The sequence below is a fragment of the Pelodiscus sinensis genome, chromosome 6, assembly GCF_052426305.1.
Source record: "Pelodiscus sinensis isolate ZL-2025 chromosome 6, ASM5242630v1, whole genome shotgun sequence".
In the NCBI taxonomy this organism is placed as follows: domain Eukaryota; kingdom Metazoa; phylum Chordata; order Testudines; family Trionychidae; genus Pelodiscus; species Pelodiscus sinensis.
In genome coordinates, this window is record NC_143057.1 from 34550759 (window position 1) to 34574838 (window position 24080).

A 24080-nucleotide genomic window follows, 5' to 3' on the forward strand; every position below is an offset into this window, starting at 1 on the left:
CTGGCAGGATAAGTATCTCTAACATACAAGATTAGCTGTTCATCTTATTTTATCTTCTCCCACAGATAAATGGCAACTTTTGAGACAGATCATCTCCCACCCACCCCTATATCTTTAGCAGAGCATCAATAACTTCCTACCTTCAACAGTCAAGACACAGAAACTTCACATTTACAGTAACTGATATTCTGACATGAATTAACTTAGGAAACACTTCAGGACATCTGTACAGTGAACATTCCTAAGCCGTTAGATCTGATCACAAGGCTCAGTAGGATGTCCATCCAGATTGCCTAAATGGTTAAACAACTTTAAAAACTTATTCTACAGTGCATGTAGCTGGTAATAGAAAGCATACATGCATGGTACTAGTAGTATGGTATGATCTCATTAGGTGGCTATGACACCTACACACAGTCTGATCATTAGTATAACAGGTGCAATTAGCTTTCTAATCTGTATTAATAAAAACTGCATAATTTGAAAAAAATATTCAACTGTATCCTATAAAAAAAACTCTGCCTCCAGGATATTAAATTTTTAAATGGTTGTATAAGCAGTTTATACCTACACACATCCACATTTGCAACAACAGATTGTTCTGCGATTGTATCCATGGAGAAGATGATAAAGTTAGAAAGAAATTAAGTTGCCAGTGAAAAATGTTGATGTTATAATAGTTACGGTGCAGTGAGATTACCACTATGCGAGTCCAAAAAAATTCTCAGCTCAAGGCTCAAAATGCCTTAGCCATACTCTCATACAATGTTGCAATTGCTTAGTAAGCACCCTGAAAGGGGGTGGAGGAAGAAATGGCCTAGAAGCAGACTTCTTTATGTTGTATTGAACTTGCACAGCTTGTATTTTCAGTATGAAATTATTTTATAGCAATGACCAGGGATGTAAAATCCCATTTAAAATTTTAATGGATTAAGCTGTTGAACCAGTTAACTGCCCCCTTCCCCCACCACATAGTGGGCCGGGTCAGGTTAGAGCAGTCCCCTTCCCCAGTGCGCCGTGGTGGGCCCAGCTGGGCTGGAGCGGCCCATCTCCCATGGCACTCTGTGGGCAGGGGCAGAAGGGTCTGTTCCAGCCCAGGCAAAAAGCGGTTAATGGTCAGCATCACCTGCAAAGTGTAATGTTTATCAGATAATTTATAGCCCACCCATGTACTTAGAAAATAATCCAGTCTGGATGCACACAAGATATTCCCATTCACGTCATCAGTTCTGCATGCATCAAGAAGAATATGCCACTCCAGTTGCATTCCCAAGCCGGAAGAATCGTAGTATGGCCACTGCAGTATTTTTTTTTAAACTTTTCTATTAGAGATTCCTCCAACTATTGACCAGTGCATTAATTTTTTGAAAGGCAACATAAACATTGCTTTGAACCAACATGTTCTTTCTGAGCAGCATTTTTCCATGTTCCCCTGCCTAGTACACTATAGCCAACTGCTTATCACACAATAAGTGTTTGTGGACTGTAATTAGGCTGACTCCATATCTCATGCTCATTACATACTACTGACACAAAATAAAAAAAAAAACATTTTGTGGCCTTTGGTGTCTATGTAAATGAAGGGCCATATCTGGGTACTTTGCTTGAATTAAGGCAACCAAACTAAGGGTTAACATTTTAAAGTGTTTATTGACTTTGGATTTTCAGACCAAGACTCATTAATAGGGGGACAAGTTTCATCCATCCTCCTGAATAAAAAGCACCACTTTTTTAAAAAGTCACCTGCTTAAAAATTTAGACACCCAAATACATGTTGAATGTCTCTAGTCTAGCACTCTCTGGGCTGGCAACACCCATGGTATGGCAAAATTTTAGTTAGCCAAATGCCCACTTATCAGGGGTGTGGCCAGATTTCCTGCAGTCCCATAAAGTTTGTTTACAGCTACCAGTAGGGTTGCCAGGTGTCCGGTTTTGAACTGGACAGTCCAGTATTTGAGCTTTCTGTTTAGGGAAAAACAATTGAGAAAATATAAATGTCCGGTATTTTCTAAATAAGATGTAATGTAGATTGTGATGTCATGTCAAGTGTGTCCGGTATTTTTGTTGAAGCCATCTGGCAACCCTAGCTACCAGTCCTGGCTGTCACTGTTCTATGCTGTTAGTTAACTCTAATGTACTCCTAAACGTCTTGTTAAAGCCCAGTAAGCAGTGAAAATGTTGGTAATACTGCTAAACAATATTGACCTCCTGTGGTTCAGTAAATTCTCTGGTTTGGCTTGGGTCAGGCCCCAACGGTGCTGGACTAGAGAGGTTCAACCTGTACCTCTAATCACTTTTTGAAGTCTCATCCATTGAATTGAACACTATTATCCCACTTTAAAAAATAAATTTCCATCTCCTCTTGATGCAATACAATAAGGCAATTGCTTTAATTCCAACTTGGAAAGAGACTGCATACACACCATCTCACTAAGTTAAATTGGATGCTTCGATGTTTACCTAACTTATATCATTGCAGAATTAACAAAGTGGGGAGTCATTTCTCCTAGAAAACTCAACTAAATCTCATTGCTCAATAAAAGATCCTCAAGGCCTATCCAAGAGGTCCTGACATACTGGGAAAAAAATTCAAAAATACTCGAATTAAAACTTGCCAGTTTTCCCTACCATGTTTGTAAAGTTACTAAAGCTATGTGTTATAACAAGGTTGGCCTCCCTCCTACAGCTCTCTTTTGATCCTACAGAGAAACCAGAAAGCTAAATTCAGTAATGACTTGCCTTCCATATAACCCACTGAAGTCCTTAAACCAAAAGTTCTGGTCTCAGCGCCACTGATACATTCTTCAGAACTATTCAGCTCAGAATCTAACCCATTAACTTCAAAAAGAGCTGGCGATCAAACATGTCAGCACAGAATTTGATGGAACAATTTCCGATTAGCTCATTAGTAATACAGGATGATTTATTCTAGAATCAAATTGAAGTAAAAAAAGCAATAAAAGAGCGAGAAGGCAATCATACAAACTTTACAGTAGGTGTAAAGAGACTATAAATGGCCCAAAAAAAAAAAAAAAAAAAAAAAAATTTGGGCAAATCACAGCTTTGGGTCACAGACCAATTGAGAATTCAGTCAAATTAATTCACACACAGGTTAAGGAACAGCAAGTCAATGTTTATGCTTAAATACGGATAATAATAAAAAAAGCATATAAACAGACAACATTCAGGAAATTGTTATGAACCAAATATATATATATATATATACACACACACACACACACACACACACGGTTGCCAGGTGTCTGGTATTCTACCAGACAGTCCAGTATAAAAATCAGAATACCGGACATGTGCAATGGCCGGTATTTTCAGATTTTTCCGGCTGCACACTGGACAGAAGCCTGGCATGGGCAGGGCGAGAGGCTGGAAGGTGGGGCCACAATCATTGTTAAGAGCCTGTGATTGCGCAGAAGCCTGGTGGGGGCTAGGGGGGGGCATGGACTCCCAGCCACTTCCCCCACCAAGCTTCTGCGCAAACACAGGCTCCCGGCACCAATCGTGGCCCAGCCTCCCAGCCTAAGAATCCCAGCTGGGAGGCAGGCCCACGATCGCTGCTCTGGGCACATCAGAAGCCTAGCTGTGGGGTGGGGGGGGTGTAACGCGGGGGACTAACTGGGAGGTGGGGCACGACCGGCACTGGGAGTTCTCTATAATCCTTTCAGCTGCAGGATAAAAAGAAGACTGTTTATAATAAAGTTAACTATTAAACATAGCATGTGTGTTCGTGGAAGTGTCTTTTTGGGGGGGGGGGTCGCATGTTCGGTATTTTTTGGGAGGCCATCACACACACACACACACACACACACACACACACACACACACACACACACACACACACACACACACACACACACACACACACAGATTTAAGAAACAATATTTTTTAAGTGTGATATCTAGACAAAGACAACCAATGACTAGAGTAGTTTCTACAAAATTCAACCTTGCTACTACCGTGGGCTCCCTCTGCAAAAGTTTACTTCCACTTTCAGCAAGAGAATCACCACCAGTATAAAGAACTGTTAGTAAGAATGACAAAACAAATTTTGAACATTAAGGCTAAGCATTTCAGTACTGACATTCATTGTAGTGGAACTGCATATCAATATCTGATCCACCAGATGCCTGATCTTCACAAATTTTCTGAATTACCGGCATTAGTCCTCACCCCTCTCTCTCTAGTCAAAACCAATGGGTATGCTAGCAAAGGCTTTACTGCATTTCTGATGACTTCACTATCCATGTACTGATATCTTGAATAAAAATGAGGAAATACCCATTCAGTTTAAAAAAACCACACACACCTGTGTCCGATCTTGTTTGGGCTAAATACTGTAACCCACCAGATAGGACAAATGTCCAGGCAACTGTCTGGGGTTCTCTGCAGGAATTTAAGACTGAAAGAAGGAAAGTGGATACCTCTCCTGAGTTCATGTAGTGGGTCCCTCCCCAATTCCCGTAACTGCTTGAGCACAGAGAACCAGAGAAGCTTTCCCTGCACTTAACCAGTATGTCCATCTCCTACTCTCTTCAACACTGTTGTCCTTGTTCTGATAGGTCTGGGTCCTCCACAGTTAAGGAGAAGGAGTACTGAAACCAAATACTGAATATATCTATATACTAACCACTTTTTCCTACATATTTCTGTTACGTTAAGTAACATTCTACTGTGACTGCAAACACTGGCTCATAACCTAAGACTGAGAAAGTCCTACTTATTTTATACAACATAAAAAAGATCCCAAAGCACTTAGAGGATGGGTGGCGTAACTTCTGCATAAACTCAAGTGAACTCTCTCTGGAGTGGAATACACACACTGCTTAATAAGACATGCTCAGAAGCAACTGCTTAGGATATGAACTGAAGTGAAGCATACAGTACTACATTCAGTAGCTAAAAAGAGAAATTAGGCAAGCAGAACACAATTCTAACTTAAAGAAGATTCCCAGCCAGCTCTACCTGGGTAACAAGATTCCCTACAAGAATTCCCTCTCAAAGTTTTCCCCTCTAGAAATTCTAAGTGACTTCTCTATATTTTTGAAAAGTTCCTCTCCGCCTCCATATTTGCATATTCTTACTGGATAAGGTCAGGAAACAAGAGTATGAAAAGTGTTTCACTTTAAAGAGCAAAAATGTTACCTCTTGAAACAAATTGTTACTGTTTTCCAACTGGCCAATATTGGAAAACAAATTAAAAAAATAGAATAATGCCACAAATTTGAACCATTGTTGGAAGTTTTGGGGAAATGCTCCCTCTGAAAAATGAATAAAACTTTGCAGAAAGTGTTTTTTCTTATTTGAAGAAACCCTATTAAAGGGTGTTAATTCTTTTTGCCAGATTGACACTTAGGTTAACACTGTTCTTCCATTAAAAAAAAATAATACACTGCAATCTTATGATGACCATTTTAAGTTCCTCACATTTACATAATATATATAAGAATACATTTGTCTTACCTACTGTTCTTCATCAACAGATCTCAAAAAACACTGGCAGCAAGCCTCACCCCTATTTTACAAGTAAGGATACTAAGGCCTCTAAGAGTGCAAGTGACTGAAGGTCAGCCAGCATGTAAATGACAAAACACAATTGAGCGTTCTGTTCCCAAGTTTGAGTCAGCACAATGAAGTCATGAAGCGCATATGTCTTCAACCCCCATATTCATTCCTTAAACCAAATATGTATATGCCCACACCTTACCTATGCCATGAGCTCGCTGACGGATACACTCTAACTTTCAAGTGCTGCATGAGAGAAATTGTGTCTGAGGATTTCAAAGAGGACCACAGACACTGCTCAGAATGTAAAATAGACATAAGCAAAGTATCTCACTGATTTTCTTTTCATCTCAGTGCTACCGTATAGAACCTGGAGGAAGACGTCTTTTCATTATTATTCAAGGTTTCAATTAAAAGGAAAATCACATTTTAAGGAAAGTGAGTGGTTATACTGTTATTTAGCTTCTGTATTGCAAAGCTAACTCATAATAGGTTAAAACAGGGTTAGGCATCCTTTGGCGTACAACCCATCAGTTTTGGGTTAATCCGCTGATGGGCTGAGAGATTGTTTGTTTTACACTGACCATCCACAGGCACAGAACCCTGCCGTTCCCAGTGGCCAATGGGAGCTGTAAGAAGCAGCGTGGTCCACAGGGACATGCTGGCCACCACCTCCGCCAGTTCTCATTGGCCAGGAATAGTAAACCATGGCCACTGGGAAGTGCAGTAGGACTATGCCTGTGGATGGTCAAAATACAAAATGTCTCAGTTTGGATTGTCTTGATGGGCCACATGCTGAAGGTTGCCAACCCCTGAACACCACAATATATAGGAAGCACTTAGTATGGCCACTGAGTTTGGTGACAGACTAAGTGCACCGCTTATTGCCAGAATTCTATGATGTAGGATGAAATCCTGGCCCCACTGAAGGGAATGTCAAAATAAGAGTCCCATTGATTTCAATAGGATCAGGATTTCATCCACATCTAAATAAAGGAGGATGAAGACAGGAAAAAGATAATCCAAGTATCCTACATTTAAGTTGTGAACTTTCCATTATATTCTTCAAATCCCACCCGTAAATTAGCTGCATTTTCTCATCTTTACTTCATCTGTCATTTTCTATTACAATATAGGCAGTCCCCGGGTTAAGTACAAGATAGGGACTGTAGGTTTGTTCTTAAGTTGAATCTGTATGTAAGTCGGAACTGGCATCCAGATTCAGCCGCTGCTGAAACTGATCAGTTTCAACCGCGGCTGAATCTGGATGCCAGTTCTGACTTACATACAGATTCAACTTAAGAAACCCAGGCGTCCCCAAGTCAGCTGCTGCTGAAACTGATCAGCGGCTGATTCCAGGAAGCCTGGGGCAGAGCAACTCTGCCTCGGGCTTCCTGTAATCAGCCGCTGGTCAGTTTCAGCAGCGGCTGACTTGGGGACACCTGGGGCAGAGCAGCTGGGGTGCTGCTGGGTTGCTCCAGTAGCGCAGCTCCTCGGCGCTACTGGAGCAACCCAGCAGCACCCCAGCTGCTCTGCCCCAGGCGTCCTGATTCAGCCGCTGCTGAAACTGACAAGCAGCGGCTGAATCAGGACGCCTGGGGCAGAGTAGCTGGGGTGATGCCGGGTTGGTCCAGAGCGGCGCTGCGAGACCAACCAGGCAACCCCCAGCTGCTCTACCCCAGGGATAGGCAAGAAAAGCCTGGTTTGCTGGGGGGGGGGGGGGGGAGGGCCCACTAGCTGCACCCCCTCCCCAGCAGACCAGGGAGACAGGGGTGGCGGGACCGCCCAAGTCCTCCACGGCTTGGCTCCGTCTCCCTGGTCTGCTGACCTGGGAGACGCGGAGCAAAGCCGCAGAGCACGCGGGCAGTGGGACAGTCCAGGCGCACCGCGGCTGTCCCGCTGCTGGCGTGCTCCAAGGCTTTGCTCCCCGTCTCCCTGCAGAGCAGGGCAAGGGGGAATAGCTTTTCTCGCCCCGGAGGACGGGGGCGGCGGACCGCGGCGCATCTGGGCATCCCGCCGCTCCCGTCCTCCGGAGCGAGAAAAGCCCCGTTCGTAACTGCGGATCCAACATAAGTCGGATACACGTAACTTGGGGACTGCCTGTATTGAAGATTGTTGAGATCTTGCTGCTTGTACCTTTCTGTGGTCTATGGGTTGTTTATTATAATAAGTTACCAACATCAGGCAAGCTTTTCTCCCCTTCATCTCTCTAGTCCACAATTAACACAGGTTACCTTCATGCCTCCAGCTCCCATCCAGAACATACCATACAATCCATCGTCTATAGCCAAGCCCTTTGATACAACCGCATCTGCTCTAATCCCACTGACAGAGACCAGAAACTTCAGGATCTCTACCAAGCATTTATAAACCTCAATAACCCACCTGGAGAAATAAGAAAACAAATTGAAAGAGCCAGACGAATACCCAGAAGCCATCTACTTCAAGACAGACCCAAGAAAACTAACAATAGAACACCACTTATCACCTATAGCCCCCACTTAAACCCGTCCAATACATTATCAATAAACTACAACCTATACTAGAACAGGATACTACACTCGAGAGGCTCTGGGAGACAGACCCATAGTCTCCTACAGACAACCACCTAACCTCAGGAGGATTCTTACCAACAACCACGGGACATACCACACGAATACCAACCCTGGAACTTTTCCTTGCAACAAACCCCGTTGCCAGCTTTGTCCGCATATTTACTCTGCCGACACCATTATTGGACCTAACCAATTCAGTTATAAGATCAAGAACACTATTTCTGGCTGAGCAGGAATATATTTATGTCATCATGTGCCGACAGTGTCTGTCTGCTATGTACATTGGACAAACATCTCAGACACTTCTCCAAAGAATCAATGCACACAAAACAGATATCAGACAGTGTCACAAAGGAAAAACAGTTTCTTGCCATTTCAACCAGAAGGGGCATTGTCTCAACAACTTGATTACCTTCATACTGCTTCAAAGTCATTTTAACACCAGACTTGAAAGAGAAACCTCTGAACTGTCATTCATGCTTAAATTTGACACTTTATGCTGGGGTCTTAACAAAGATGCTAATTACCTTATCCATTACAAAGACAGCTTCCCCAATTATCACCTCTAATATCATTAGCTCACAGACATTTACCTCCCCCCCCACACATTCCCCCCTCTGTTCTGAAATTTGATTTGTCCTTTTTGTGTGTTCACTTTTTTTATTGTAGCCCTTTGGTGTGTGTGTATATATATATATATATATATGGTCATGCCTATTTTCTTCCACAATTTGATCCGAGGAAGTGGGTCTGGCCCACGAAAGCTCATCACCTAATAAGCCATCTTATTAGTCTTTAAAGTGCTACATAGTCCTGTTTTTTGTTTCAACACTGGTTTAGTCACTCTTCATCACAATCTAAAACCAAAACCACCACAACACTGACAAAACTTCACCTATAAAAGGAAAAAGGTTACAGGCTGCTAGCCAAAGAGAAAGGACTAACAAAATTAAAATGACACCGAATTACTAACTGTTACTTTTTACTTCTCACAATTTGAAGTTTCGTACTCACTCCGTGAACTCTACAGCCATGCAAGTGATGCCTGAATTTAAGTTTAGGCAGAATTGAAGCTCTCCAATGTCCATTTGGGCATTATGCAATAATTGTATGATGAACTGGAGCAATAATATCCGTAATAGCCATCAATACTTTGCTTGTTGTAATCCTTGTCAACTTTCCCAGCATGAAAGAGAAAAATCCAGACTCCTTGTGATAAGCAAAGACTGAAAAATCCCTACCATGATTTAACACCTATAACTGAGAATCACAGCCATGCAAGTCACCTTGACTGCCTGGCAAAGAAACTCTACAGTAGCACACTTGAAAGTTGATTTCAATATGCTGGACTTTGAAACCTCTCAATAAGGAAACAATAACCCTTGTACAAGCAAAAGATTAGTTATTTCCTCCAGGCAATGCTCCTAACCAAAACAAATTGTGGATCTGTTGCTACAACTTCACCCTGGTATGATAAAGCAGCATGGAACTATATATCAGGTCAGATGGGCAGTAAGACTGTTCAGCAAGAACTGATTTGTAAAGATGCATAATTTTCTTCTGTACCCTTTTGTAACCTACTTAAAGCCTAACTGTGCTTTCTAAAATACTCAGATGTGATACATTATGCAAAACACAACAAACCCACCAACCACTAACTTTTATTTTCAGTGAATCTTGTTTTTAAGGCTATTCTGATGTCGATACCTTCGCTTGGTGGCCCCAAAGAAATGAAATCTTTAACTGCCATAAAGAGCTGCTGAGATAAGGTGTTTCTGGTGCATAACCATGACCCTACCTACAATCTTCGGTCAAAAGGGCTTCGGCAGTAGTGTCGTCTACCCTAAGGCATACTGCAAGAAGGTTGCAGCAACTTAATGCAGAGCAGAAGCTTAAGGACAAGAGGAGGAGACAGTTAGCTGGGGCGTGGGTGGCAAAGGGTTACATCAAAAAACAAACAAACAAAAAAAGCTAAGCTTCAAGGGTACCGAAGCTGTTCCAGAACAAAGAATGAGAGATAGGTAAGGCCAACTCAGCGAAGAATGAATTATTGACAGTAGGGTCAAGACCAAAAAAAATCCACACAAACTATCTTCTACATTACTGACCTAAGCAAGACTATGCAAATCAACTGTTTGATGAGGCTGCATATTCCATAAAGTACGGTTACTTTAAAATAAGTCATGGCAAAGAGGGAAAACTATGAAGTGACAAGAATGGGGCTGGAGTCAGGTTAAGAGTTTCTAATGCTTAAGAAACAGAGGCTTAAAACAAACTGGAAACAGAGAAATAGTTCAATGAAAAGGTTTGTCATAACACACTAGTTCAACTGTGGCCTAAAGGTCCAACCCATCCAGGTGGCAATGCTAGTCCATGAAACAGTGTTACAAAAGCAACCAATTTCCAAAACTTTGGAAATACCTAGAATAGGTATTACTGCATCCTCATATGTAAATTTTATTAAAAAAAACAAACAGATAGTTTCACTGTGACAATTCAAGTGTATTGCTGAGAAAGACATTGGTAAAGAAAATAACCCCTCTACCTTGAGAAGTGCTGTCAAATTTTAATTTAGGTATATCTTCTTCTCCATAAACTAATCTGGAGCTTTATGAGACTACATTTGTAAACAAGAGAAAAACCCCACCTTAAACAATGAATAGTCTAGTAGCACCTTAAAGGTGCTACAAAACATGTAGACGGTATCATGAGCTTTTGTGGGTAAAACCCATTTTTGTCAGATGACTAGAGTATTGAAAGTCCAGATCCAAGAGTGAATAAGGGAAGGGACTTTTCTTGTTTGGTTGGTTAAGTCATTAGGATGTGGAAGGAAGTGTGCTTAGCCTTGTTTGGGCTTAAAGTGCAGCAGGGGAGGTTTAGATTGGACATTAGGAAAAAATTCGTAACTGTCAGGGTGGTCAAATATTGGAATAAATTGCCAAGGGAGGTGGTGGAATCTCCCTCTCTGGAGATATTTAAGAACAGGTTAGATAGACATCTGTCAGGGATGGTGTAGGTGGAGCTTGGTCCTGCCTTGAGGGAGGGGGGCTGGACTTGATGACCTCTTGAGGTCCCTTCCAGTCCTATTATTCTATGATTAGCCAATCAACCAAACAATGGAGGTGCTAATTGTTCTCATCAGCCTCTTGCAACTACTTGAACAATCTATTCACTAAACTTAAACAATAAGTAGTCTGGTAGCACTTTATAGACTACTGGTCTTCAACCTTTCTAAGCATGAGATCACTTTTTGAATTTAAGTGCAATCCAAGATCTACCTCAAACCTAAATACCCTTGTCCCGCCTCCTTGGTGACCCTTCTGAGGCCCCATTCCTGCTCACTCCATCCTCCCTCACTTTTACCAGGCAGGGGCAAGAGGTTGGGATGCAGGCTCCAGTCTTGGATTAAGGGATCTGGAGTGCGAGAGGGGCTCTGAGCTGAGATTGGGGCAGGCAGTTGGGATGTAGGGGTTCTAGGTGCAGTCTCTGGGAGGATGTTTGGATGCAGGGGTGCTCGGGGCTAGGGCAGGGGCTTGGGATGCAGGAGGGGGTTCATGACTGGGGTAGGATTTCAGGATGTGGGCACCAACTGGGCACTGCTTACCTCAGGCTGCTCCTGGGTGGTGGTGCAGTGGGAATAAGGCAGGCTCACCCCTACCCTGGCCCCACACCATGCCCTAAAGCAGCCAACAAACTCCATCCCAAGTCCTGTTGTGCCCCCTCTGCTCTGTAGAGATAGGATTCAGGGTGGGAGAAGGGGCACCTTGACATCAGCAGCCTCCTCTCCCTCTGTTCCAGGGGGTGGGGGAGACATCTCCAAGGCAAAGGGCAGGAGGTGCGCAGCAGCAGAGGGAGAGGCAGCTGAAGTACCAGCACTTGATAGTCTCTTGGCCAAACCAGTCAGGATTACCTGTCAGAGGCTCCAAGATCTACCAGTTGCTGATCACTGTTATAGACTAACAAAACATGTAGATGGTATCATGAACTTTTGTGGGCACAGCCCACTTCTTCAGATGACCAGAGTATCTATTCACTGTCTTTTCTTCTTTTTCCTTTTCCTCCTCCCTGCCCCGCCCCCCAAACACACACTTCCCTTATTTATTCTTGATCTGGACTTTTTAATACTCCAGTCACCTGAAGAAGTGGGTTTTGCCCACGAAAGCTCATGATACCATCTACATGTTTTGTTAGTCTTTAAGGTACTACTAGGCTATTCATGGTTTAAATTTTTCCAGTTACAGAAGCTAAAAAGAGCAGACAGGTATTAGCACCTACATGTCTCCTGCACCATGGCACAGTGGGGTTTTGTTACTGATTTATTTATAACAAAACAATTTTTCATAAATAACTTTGATAAATACCTCCCAGCGACAACGGATGAGGGGGAAGTGAAGTCAATCAACTCAGGCAGCAACGCTATGTCTACGCTGCAGTACTATTCTGCGGTACCAGAAGTACCCTGAAATAGCTATTCTGCATCTTATCAGCATGCCCATTATTTTGAAATATAATGAGCTCGTTATTTTGACATCCCTGTAAACCTCATTCCACAAGGAGTAAGGGACATTTCAGAACAGCTATTTATTTCAAAGTCAGTGCTGTGTGGACAGTGCCAAATTTTGAAATAAGCTATGCAACTCGCATAGCTCAAATTGCATAGCTTATTTTGATTATAGGTGCAGTTTAGACACACCTTAGCTGCATATTAACTGATATTTTCTCAGCTATTTCTTATTTTTCATAAGAAAGATATGAATGCTAACATTTAAGACCCTGAAAGATACTATACAGGCAGTCCCCGAGTTACGCGGATCCGACTTACGTTGGATCCGCAGTTACGAACGGGGTTCCTCTCCCTGGTCTCCAGCAGACCAGGGAGAGGAAGCAAAGCGGCGGAACACGTGGGCAGCGGACAGGGCTGTCCGCTGCCCACGCGCTCCGGGGCTTGGCTCTGCTTTGCCCCCCCCCCCCGTCCCCCTGGTCTACAGACCAGGGGGACGGGGGGGGCGCAAAGCAGAGCCAAGCAGAGCCAAGCCGCGGAGCGCGCGATCAGCTGACAGCCCAGACGCGTCTGGGCTGTCAGCTGGCCGGGCGCTCCGGGGCTTGGCTCTGCTTTGCCCCCCCCCCCGCCCCCCTGGTCTGCAGACCAGGAGGGGGGAGGGAGCAAAGCAGAGCAAAGCCGCGGAGCGCGTGGGCAGCGGACAGCCACGGCGCGTCTGGGCTGTCCCGCTGCCCACGTGCTCCGTGGCTTTGCTCCAGACACCTGTGGTACAGCAGCTGGGGCGCTGCCAGTTGGTCCCTTAGCGCTGCTCTGGGCGCTACTGGACCAACCGGGCAGCACCCCAGCTGTTCTGCCCCAGGCTCCTCATTCAGCCACTGCTGGTCAGATTCAGCCACTGCTGGTCAGATTCAGCAGCGGCTGAATCAGGACGCCTGGGGCAGAGCAGCTTGGGTGCTGCTGGGTTGGTCCAGTAGCGCCGAGGAGCGGCGGCGCTACTGGACCAACCCAGCAGCACCCCAGCTGCTCTGCCCCAGGCATCCCCAAGTCAGCCACTGCTGAAACTGACCAGTGGCTGACTACAGGAAGCCCCTGCCCCGGGCTTCCTGGAATCAGCCACTGATCAGTTTCAGCAGCAGCTGACTTGGGGATGCCTGGTGTTCTTAAGTTGAATCTGTATGTAAGTCAGAACTGGCGTCCAGATTCAGCCGCTGTTGAAACTGATCAGTTTCAGCAGCGGCTGAATCTGGACGCCAGTTCCGACTTACATACAGATTCAACTTAAGAACAAACCTACAGTCCCTATCTTGTACGTAACCCGGGGACTGCCTGTACTACAAACCTAGCATCACCATGTCTCAGAAGATTGAGCAAAGTTTTCCTCCATGTTAGGGCATGCAATAAAGATACTGGAACTATACCTTGTATAATGTCTAAAATTTGACTATAATTGCCTTTTCCTGTAGCAAAATTAGGAAATCAAAGATTGGGTCTTTTTAAGATTTGGTTGTACCTGTACTCATGAAGCATGAACTTACAGTTCCAGAACATTCAGTTTACACTCAGTAAGCAGCCAGGCAGCTAATGGGTACGGCAGATGTCATCTTGCCCCTCTGTCACCGATACCTACCAAATAGAACCTCCTCTCTTAAAAGGCAGTGCTAGGTAACTACATGTTCTGGGCAAATAGCCCAGACACCTTGCATTAGAATAAATAACTCTGAGGGTATGTCTACACTACCCCGCTAGTTCGAACTAGCGGGGTAATGTATGCACACCGAACGTGCAAATGAAGCCCGGGATTTGAATTTCCCGGGCTTCATTTGCATAAGCCGGCCGGTGCCATATTTAAATGCCGGCTTGTTCGAACCCCGTGCCGCGCGGCTACACGCGGTTCGAACAAGCCGGCATTTAAAAATGGCACCGGCCGGCTTATGCAAATGAAGCCCGGGAAATTCAAATCCCGGGCTTCATTTGCACATTCGGTATGCATACATTACCCCGCTAGTTTGAACTAGCGGGGTAGTGTAGACATACCCTGAGTTTATATCCTTACTAGCATGTGTGTGTGATGGGGAAAACATTTTAACAATATAATATACAAGTAGTTTAATGGAAACATCCCTCCTTTGGCCAATATGTCAGGACGTAAAATAGTATTTTCCTTATCTATATTAGTTACTGATTATTTGAATATACTGCCTTAAAGATGTAAGATCCATCAACCCATTATACAGCCAGTCCCCGGGTTACGTACAAGATAGGGACTGTAGGTTTGTTCTTAAGTTGAATCTGTATCTAAGTCGGAACTGGCGTCCAGATTCAGCCGCTGCTGAAACTGACCGCCAGTTCTGACTTACATACAGATTCAACTTAAGAACCCCAAGCGTCCCCAGGTCAGCTGCTGCTGAAACTGATCAGCGGCTGATTCCAGGAAGCCCGGGGCAGAGCAGCTGGGGTGCTGCCGGGTTGGTCCAGTAGTGCCCAGAGCGGCACTGCGGGGCCAACTGGCAGCCGCGCCTCTGAGGCTTTGCTCTGGCAGAGCCTCAGAGGCACGGGACCCTACCGCAGCTGCGGCTTTGCTCCCGGTGTCCCTGGTCTGCTGGGGACCGTCTCCAGCAGACCAGGGACACCGGGAGTAAAGCCGCAGCCGCGGCGCGGTCCTGCGCCTCTGAGGCTTTGCCAGAGCAAAGCCTCAGAAGCGCGGGAACCCGCCGCGGCTGCGGCTTTGCTCCCGGTGTCCCTGGTCTGCTGGAGACGGTCCCCAGCAGACCAGGGACACCGGGAGCAGCTTTTCTCGCCCCGGAGTTCGAGGTGGCGGGACCGCTGCCTGCGAGCTCCGGGGCGAGAAAGCCCCATTCGTAAGTGCGGATCCGACATAAGTCGGATCCGCATAAGTCGGGGACTGCCTGTAATTGTGAAAATCATATGGTACAAGTGGAGGAGGCCAGGACAAATACCACATATCTAAAGGTGTTAGTGTGAACAGTAGATTTAGTGTAAAAGATTAATTTTTTAGCATTTAAGGTTACATCTGAGTTACAAAGCTTTTCCTTTACAGTAAGTATTGCCAGGACTGAGGCTTCCCGTACTTGCATAAGAATGTACAGTAGATTTCACTTCCCAGTTCTCAACCTGAACCATTTAATGCTACATAAAAGCATGTTTCCATTATTTGTTCCTCCTGCAGGGTAACTGTGCATATGAATAGAACATAAAAACCCTTAGGAGCAGATTATTGATAAAAAAAAAGTTTAGAGTTGAGTCTCCACTGCTTTGCAGCTATAGTCTTTTTATGACAAATCAGAATTGTAGCATTATACTGGGTTGAATAAAGATAAAAGACTACACAAGAACCAAGACAGTTGAGAACAAAGCCAGAGATGAGAAAAGTTTTAGAATATAGATGAGATCAAGTCAAAATTTCATTCTGTAAAGGGAGCTGAACTTTGATTCTGTTTTGAGTTCAGTCCCCACAGCTCTTGGGGTTTTGCATCTCTAATTCCAAAAACAGAACAAACATGTGTTAACTATGTTCTGAACAGAGTTGAGAAGATATCCTACTCTTACTTGCTTTTAGACAGTGTATAGAAGATTAATATTTTCATATAAATTTGAGAATAACTAATAAGAGTATCACATAAAATAGGAAGACATGTTGTAAAAACAGCCATTGACCCATTTGTTTAATAGGCGGCAATAAACAAAGCTTTATACAATCAGTCTCTTATTTATTGTGATTTCTCTCCAGACACTTTCTGGAACTGAAGTGATGGTGCAGTTGTATTACCTTAGAAGTAGAAAGTAAAACCACTTTGATGCCATTTCAAGAAAGAAGAGGTGAGAATTGGTCATTTACATATAGAGACTCTAAAGGAAAAAGTTTTTCCTTCCCTCCTCCCCTTGTTACTGTGCTTATATTAGCTAACATTGTACTGTTGTTTCAACCTGTTATGACATTTTGTTTATAACATGAATCTAACTCAGTCATAATCTTAGTTGTAACCCACAAAAATAGTTGTCTGGTGTTTTACCAAGATTAGAAAAGACCATACAATATTGTTCTGAAATATCAATAGAACTCATCTGCAAATTAAACTAAAATACTTCTACTGTAAAAAAAAAGTTTGAAACAGTACCATGATTTCATCTTTTAAAAAACAGATTATAATTTTAAACTACAAGTGTTACAGATGACTGAGTTTTCCCTATAGATGAGAGTAGTATTGCTTCACCACATGTCTTCTGGTTGTCATAGCACACTTATAGGACCTTTTACCCTTATGTTTTCCCCCCAATAGGGCAGTCAACCTGTGGATATTTTCCTTCCAATATGACAGCTAACAAGTTATCATATACTTTGGGGGGGGGGGGGGTCGGGGAGAGGAGAAGGAGGGAGGATTACTAATTCTATCAAACCAAATGCACAACTTGAGAACCAAAGCAACAGGTTTTTGGTAAGAACATATGGTATTTTCCTAAGCAAATGAAGACAGCAGTAGTACTCAAAGTAAAATGAGAAAAATATATTTGTAACAGCCCAAAGAGTTTTATACTGTCCCCTCAGTTTTCTTGTTAATTTTGTCAGGAAAAGATACTGGAGATGTACTTTCAAATACATGTACGCGTGTATATGCATAAATATGTTTGTCACTCCACCTTACAAAATTTCTATTAAGCAAGAAATACAAGCTTTTTAAATACACTTTAGGAAAGTCTCATATTTGGGAAAAATAAAAGTTAAAACCTAACATAGGGTGTCTCATTGAATGCAGCTTTCCCTCACGTTTCAACAGCTCACACGGTTCATAGTGCATTGCCTCCAAAGAGGATTTAAAATTATTTCAAGAGACAAACTTTCAGAAGCGAGTTTAAGGGGAAAAGAAAAACCCACCATAAAAGGAGGGATGTGAGATGGTTCCAGTAGCAGTTACCGACCATTAGGAAACTGAAAATCCCAATGTCGTGTGAAGATGCCAGTAGGCATGTACATGGTTTTTGGGGGCTCTGGTTTGAGGATTCAGTCCATTCCATCACCAGTATAACCAAGACAGTAAACACATTTCTTTTTTCCTCAGCTCTTCCAGCAGCTACAAGCAACAGGTTTCCCTGCCCCTGTCTCCAGACAGAGTCAGAAGACATAAAACATGTTTTTCTAGAATACCTCCAGCAACTGGGGCGGGGGGGGGGGGGGCGGTTGTATCTGGTCATTTCAACAAGGGGAGGGAGACCCAAAGCAACGACTGGCTCACGGAGAAAGCTTCTAGCGCAACAAGTGCGAGGAGGGAGTGGCGTTCCCCCCGCGCAGACGGGTTTTCAGCGCTGGAGCGGTTAGGGTGGATGAAGGATGGACCCGAGCCCCAGAGCTGCCCACAGCCCGCGCAATGAAGCGGGTGCCGCCGCGAAGCCGCTTTGCCCGCAGAAACCCTCCCCTGCCCCCGGGAGAGGCCGCTCACGGAGCCCTCCTCGAGTCCCCCCGCAGCAAGTCCAAGGGCTTTCCAGGGAGGGCGCCTGGCCCGGGCTCTCGCACTTACCGGCACCTGCTGGGAAGCGAGCCCAGCCCGCTTGGTGGACCCCTGCCTCGAGCTTAGCCTTTTCCAGGACTCGGCGAAGCGCCCCCGACTGGCGCTGCGGCTCCGTCTCCTGCCCGCGTCCTCCTGCTCCGAGCAGCCTCGCTCCGCCTCGCTCGGGCTCCGCCAATTCTTCCCCATCTTCCAGCCAAGTTTGCTGCGGCGGCGGGGCCGCCACGCCGGGATCCCGCTGGCTCGCCCGCTCCGCGCGCCTGTTGCGCGCCCGGGAGGCGCCGGGCTGCCGCTGGGGCGGGGTCGCGAGGAGCCGCCCCCCCCCCCCGCTAGCGCTCCCGCTGCTCGCCAGCTACCACAGCAGCGCCCAGGTTGCGCTTGTCATGACGTTGCCAAGAGACCGGGGGGAGCAGCTGGCGCAGAACCAGCCGCTCTTCCCTCCTTCTGCGCTCCCCTCGCCCAATTCTTCCCCAGCCGCTGGCAAGGGAGGAGATAACGGGACAGGCGGCCCTGCCCCCTCACCTGCCAGCCTCTCGCACACCTGATCCTCCTACCTGGCGAAGGAGGGACAGGCTGGCGGCAGCTCGTGGGCACAGAACTTGTCCCTCTCCGAGCACCTTCCCCGCTGGAGAAAGGCTCCACTGTGCCTTGGTCTTTCCCAAGATGGTCAGTGCCAACTGCAGGGGACGCTGGAAGCGTCTCCTTCCCCTTTCCTGACACTCATTTACCGGGATGTGCCTCCCATCGCGGGCAAAAACAACCTCCCCGTCCCAGTTTGGAGAGAGGTGGCAGGTGAAACTCATCCGCTGAATTGCACTGCAGGTTGATTGTTGCAGCAGCAAGCCGGACACGTGTGGGAGTCCCCTCCTTCCCCCAATGAGTTTGTTCGGTTTTAATCATTTTGATCCCCAAGGGCGAAGAGCTATGAAGAAGCGGCTGTATATTAACCTGCTAAATTTGATCCGAAACGACCGTGATGTGAAAGGTCAAGTTTCATTCACAGAAGCAAGAGCGGAGAGACAATTAAACTGTTATTATTTTGCAACAGAGTGTATTGAAGTTGCAACCCAGGAACCAGGGAATTAAGCATGCAATTGTTATCTGAGGCAGTGCAAGCAAGGAAATACATTACCTTGTGCGAGAAGGAGAGGTAAATTGCCTTCGCTATTGGAACACGTTCTTTGTGGTTAAGCAGCACACGCCGCCGTGTAGGACACAAAATCATTCCCGGCTTGGGATTCAGCCATTGCTAATGGAGTTGTTGATGGAGCAGGAGAGTTGTTGTATCCTTTGGTTTACGGAGTAACATTTTTACAGTAGTAAAGTGGCTCACGCCCTAAAAATCTCAAAGAGCTTCAGCAACATAAATCCAAGTCCCTCAATACTCCTGTGAGGTGTAGGTCACTCTTATTTGTCCCCATTTTGTAAATGAAGAAACTGAGAAACAAAAGTTTACAGTAACTTGTTGGAGGTCACAGGCAGACCATAGCATAGAACTGACGGTACAACTCAAGAGCAGGAAAGGCTTTGGGCTAGTAGTTCCCTTTTGTAATTATTAGACTACAGCTTAGGAACGATTAGAGCACTGTAATGGTCTTGTCTCCAAATTCAAATTTAGAATATTGACTACAAGGTGTCTCAAGGTGCAGTACAGTAAATCCTTGAGCTTGAACACACATTCCATTGTACTTTTTGTAGATATAAAGGTAATGCTTAAAAAGATCATCTGGAATTCTCCACTTATTCAAGGATCATTTAGGATGCCAAGGTATAACATAGGTGTCAAGGAATACCTAAGAAATGTTTAAAGCTTTTGATTTGCACATACCAGTTAACCCTCCTTACACAAATTTCTAAGGAAATGTTTTAGTGGAAGTAATTTGCTATACTTGTGTACATCACTCATCTAAATTAAATATCTAAACCAAATCAGATCCATTCTATATAGCCTGGTGCACATTATTCCCATTTATATCCAGGTTATCTAATGTGATTCAATAAAGTCGAGAGTTGTTGGCACTTGCTTCACAGCATATTTAATGCCATGGTAATAGCAGGAAGGCTAGGTCAGCAAATGCAAAATAATGCTAATAGCTCTATTAAATGTAGATTGGAAGCTAATAGCCAAATACTTTTTATGAGTTTAGGAAGCCTAATGCCTTCTGTTATAGAATCTGATCAAGTAGGTAATTTGAGAGGATATTTCTCTTCCCAAGAGATGTAAATATTCCAAGGTTTTGTTACATAGCAATGAGGTTCAGTTCCTTTACTAAGTAGCTTCAATGGCTTTTTAGTGAAATGCATCTGCACTCAAATCAGTAGGGTTGGCCAATAAAGAGAGTCATAAGAAGCAAATTCATAATCTTATGTTTACAATGGGCACACACATTGTAAAAAGTTAAATTAATATTTTAACCTTTACAAGCCAAGGTCTACTATGATGTTTCCTCTGGCTTCTGAAGCTCTGACCGTAACTGTTAGAAAGCAAACCACCCAAATCAGGGAATATAGTTAGCCACTGTAAAATCTAAAGCCTTCTTATGCGTGGATGGTTTTTATTCACGTTAATTCATTAGAGAATTTGTCTATTGTATTCAAAATATCTTAGAACCCACCAAAAATGTGGGACACTCTCTGGTCACAAGGTTATCACAAGGAAGACAGAAGATTCCCTTTCATGATAGGATTCAAGGAAGCTGGGATTCTCTGTCTTTCAGGAAGAGGAGGGAGTAGAGTAAGAGTCTATGGCAGGATTTATGAATACAGAAATACTTCAATAACTAGAACTCTAAGCTATAGACAGTTGAGAAGTCAGTCCCTTTGGTGCTTGAAAAAGCAAGTGAGGTTATTTCACCAGTTTTGTTACCCAGTGATAGAAAGACATTAATTTAATGTAGTGAAGTTTGATTTTAGGGAGGGTGGGAGTTCTGATTTAGAGTATTGGCGTTGACAGCCTCACTTACAAAATGGGGATATATTTTGTGGCAAAAAGATTAAAATCAAAACTCCACATTAAACAAAAAATTGAACCATAAACAGTAGAATTTCTCTCTCATCGTGCATGTGACACCAGGCGTAATTCATAAGGATAATGGCATGAAAAAGCAGGATTTTGTGAATGTATATATAAATTAGATTGTGGCCAAACAAATACTTAGGCTGATGTTTGTATCTCTTCAGTTTTTATTAAGGATGCAAAGTCAAGTACAAAACAAACAAACCAAAATTTCCTTTGTGACCATAATTCAATTCCCTTTATGCAGATGAATTATGGTACTGTCTTTAGTTACATATCACTTTCCATTTTTTTCCAGAAGTCCCATGCTTCATTCAGTGTAAGGGGGTAAAGTTTATTGTGAAATTGAGAGAGGAGCAAGGAGGGCTGAGTCATGTTCCCTTTTTAATCAAGGGGTAGAGGCTTAGTTTAGTACTAAGGATTGTGAAGGCACAAGAATTATCAACATCAGTCAGCAGGAAAGCAGAGTCACTGGACTAAGGTCTCCCTGGGTCCCAACCCAATGCATTTTATGCTAGGTCAGAAGCAGGAGCAGGATACATTTTTGTCTATATGGTTGCTTCAAAATGATGGAAGAGTTTCATTAAAGACTGAGAAGGATGTGCAGGGCAGGGAGAATGTTCAGAGTTTAACAAGCTTTGGGCAGGGGGCTGGATTCAAGATGACCTCCTGAGGTCTCTTCTAGCCCTATGATTCTAAGCTCTTCTGCACATGTGCAGACAGTGGCTCTCTGAAGCTTGTCGTTTAGCAAAGTCTGGATGAATTTTCACAGGGAAAACAAGGCCACCTTTCTCACCACTGAACTGTCTGATACATTTCGGCTGTGTCTAGACCAGCCAGTTTTTCCGGAAAATCAGCCGTTTTTCCAGAAAAACTTGCCAGCTGTCTACACTGGCCGCTTGAATTTCTGCAAAAGCACTGACTTCCTACTGTAAGAAATCAGTGCTTTCTGCGGAAATACTATGCTGCTTCTATTCGGGCAAAAGTCCCTTTTGCTCAAAACTTTTGCGCAAAAAGGCCAGTGTAGACAGCTCAGATTTTCGCGATTGGGGCTTTTTTGCGGAAAAGCGTGTCTAGATTGGCCAGGGACGCTTTTCCGCAAAAAGTGCTTTTGCCAATCTAGACGTAGCCTTCAAGTCTTGCTGAAAACTCCTGAGGAGCTAGAGCTCTTTAAAAAAATCTGGAAAGCAGTGTTTCCTGTATGCTGTGTGCTTGTGCATCTGCTCAGAAGAGATTCAAATGCCGCCCAACTGGTTAGTAGAGCATCCACAGCTAGGGGTTGTTGTTTCTACTAGTGGTGCACATTCACATGTGTTGGTGCACATAAAATTTATTCTGCACGTGGACAGAATAAATCTTCACATAGATTAAAAAGATTAGAGGGAACATTTCTGAAAAGATAGTTTTAAGATTGTTAAAACTACCTATTTTCACTTCACTCATTGTCAGAAAGTGCTTCACATTTTTTCCTAACACTTAAATAAAGAAACATTAAAAACAGAGAAAGAATGTATCTAGAAAATTTCAGCCAAATAATTAAAATTTAGCAAAAAGAAAAGCAATAGACGATAATGGGTTAGAATAGGAATGGATAGATAACCATAATATTTGGGATCTTTTATTTCATCGATAATCGTATCTTTCTTAGCCTCATATGCCTCTTAGATAATCAAGTATCTTTATGTAAATTATTAAACAAGAGTGCTCCAGGTGGCTGGTGTAGGACATCATGAACCAGGGCTACAGAGGGTAGGCCACATCCCTTACCATGTACATGGGCATGTCCACGTCCCTGACCCTGATGGTGCAGTTGGGGAAAAAAGTTCTTGCGTGCAGCCTCTGGAACATGCTGGAGTTGCAGAAGACAGGAACGTTGTGAGCCTTCCCCATCCACCCGACGTAGATGTCTGTAAACTGGTCCCAGTGGTCCTTGATGGCCTGCAGGACCATTGAGAAATATTCCTTCTGGTTGATATAGACGGATGCCTGGATAGGGATGTGGGTGCCCTTACTTTCCCCTCCCCTGCAGTTGGGGAAGCCCATGTTGGCAAAAGCGGCAATGATGGTTTCCACGACGCTGAGGTGTTTGACCCTGTGCAGCACAATGGTGTTGATGGCCAGCACCACCTGTAAAAGGAGAGACAGACAAAGAAACAGAATCAGAGGGTGGCAAGAGCCCTTGGAAGATGTACTCCCCCCATCCCCCCTCCTTTCACACACACCAGGAGCAACTCCACCATTTACCCCATCCCCCGGCAGGGTTGGGGACTTGCACCAGTGCTACCACCCCAAAGTTCCCCCTTTCCCTAGGGAACTCCATTCCAGCAGTTCTCCCCCATCCTGGGACAATAGCCCGAGAGCACCATACCTGCACAAGCTTCCAGAGGGCTATCGCAATCCACTTTTTGAGGGAGGATGGTGGGTCTCATGTGAGAGTCCTGTTGCTTGAGGGCAGGGGTGAACCAGTCAGAGCTCCAGAAAGGTGTCCTTCCTCATTCGAAAATTCCCTTTAAGCAAGAGCCTCAGATACTTCCCATGGCTGCTGCCTGAGGCATTGTCTGAAGTGGTTCCTGGTGGCCTTAAATGCGAGTTAGCATTTAATCAGTGTGGGAGCTCTATTTTTAAAAAGCTCGGCACTATTTTGATGAGCTCTTGGCATGTAGACATGCTATTTTGAAATAAGCTATTTTGGAATATTTCTTCCGAAATTGTTTATTCCAAAATAAATATGCAGTATAGACATAGCCTCTGGGTCCCAGCCCAGTGCATCTTCCTCTAGGTTCACCTTCCCCTAGGGAACAGCAGAAGTGTCATGTTCAAATGCCCCTTATATTCTGTTCACATAAGTTGTATAAATATTTTATTCCCATAGTAGTTGGGAAGACTTTGAAACTCTGTTTAAATCTCCAATTGTCAGAAGATTTATATTATATTATGATTATATTACAATAGTCAGATGGAATTCAAG

General features: G+C 44.3%; 1 protein-coding gene across 4 annotated transcripts in view; it reads right to left on the bottom strand.

Moving 5' to 3' along the window:
- Positions 1-19737, bottom strand: part of TRPM3 (transient receptor potential cation channel subfamily M member 3) — a 591213-nt gene extending 571476 nt beyond the window's left edge. For 2 of the 4 annotated variants that reach the window (XM_075931703.2, XM_089779234.1), the window contains exon 1: positions 18109-19736. In XM_075931703.2, the coding sequence (XP_075787818.1) occupies positions 18109-18285 (177 nt within the window). In that variant the 5' untranslated portion in view covers positions 18286-19736. Of the gene's footprint in view, positions 1-18108 lie in introns of all 4 variants that reach the window. The other 2 variants (XM_089779235.1, XM_075931702.2) reach the window with 2 other exon arrangements.
- Between the last annotated feature and the right edge of the window lie 4343 nt (positions 19738-24080).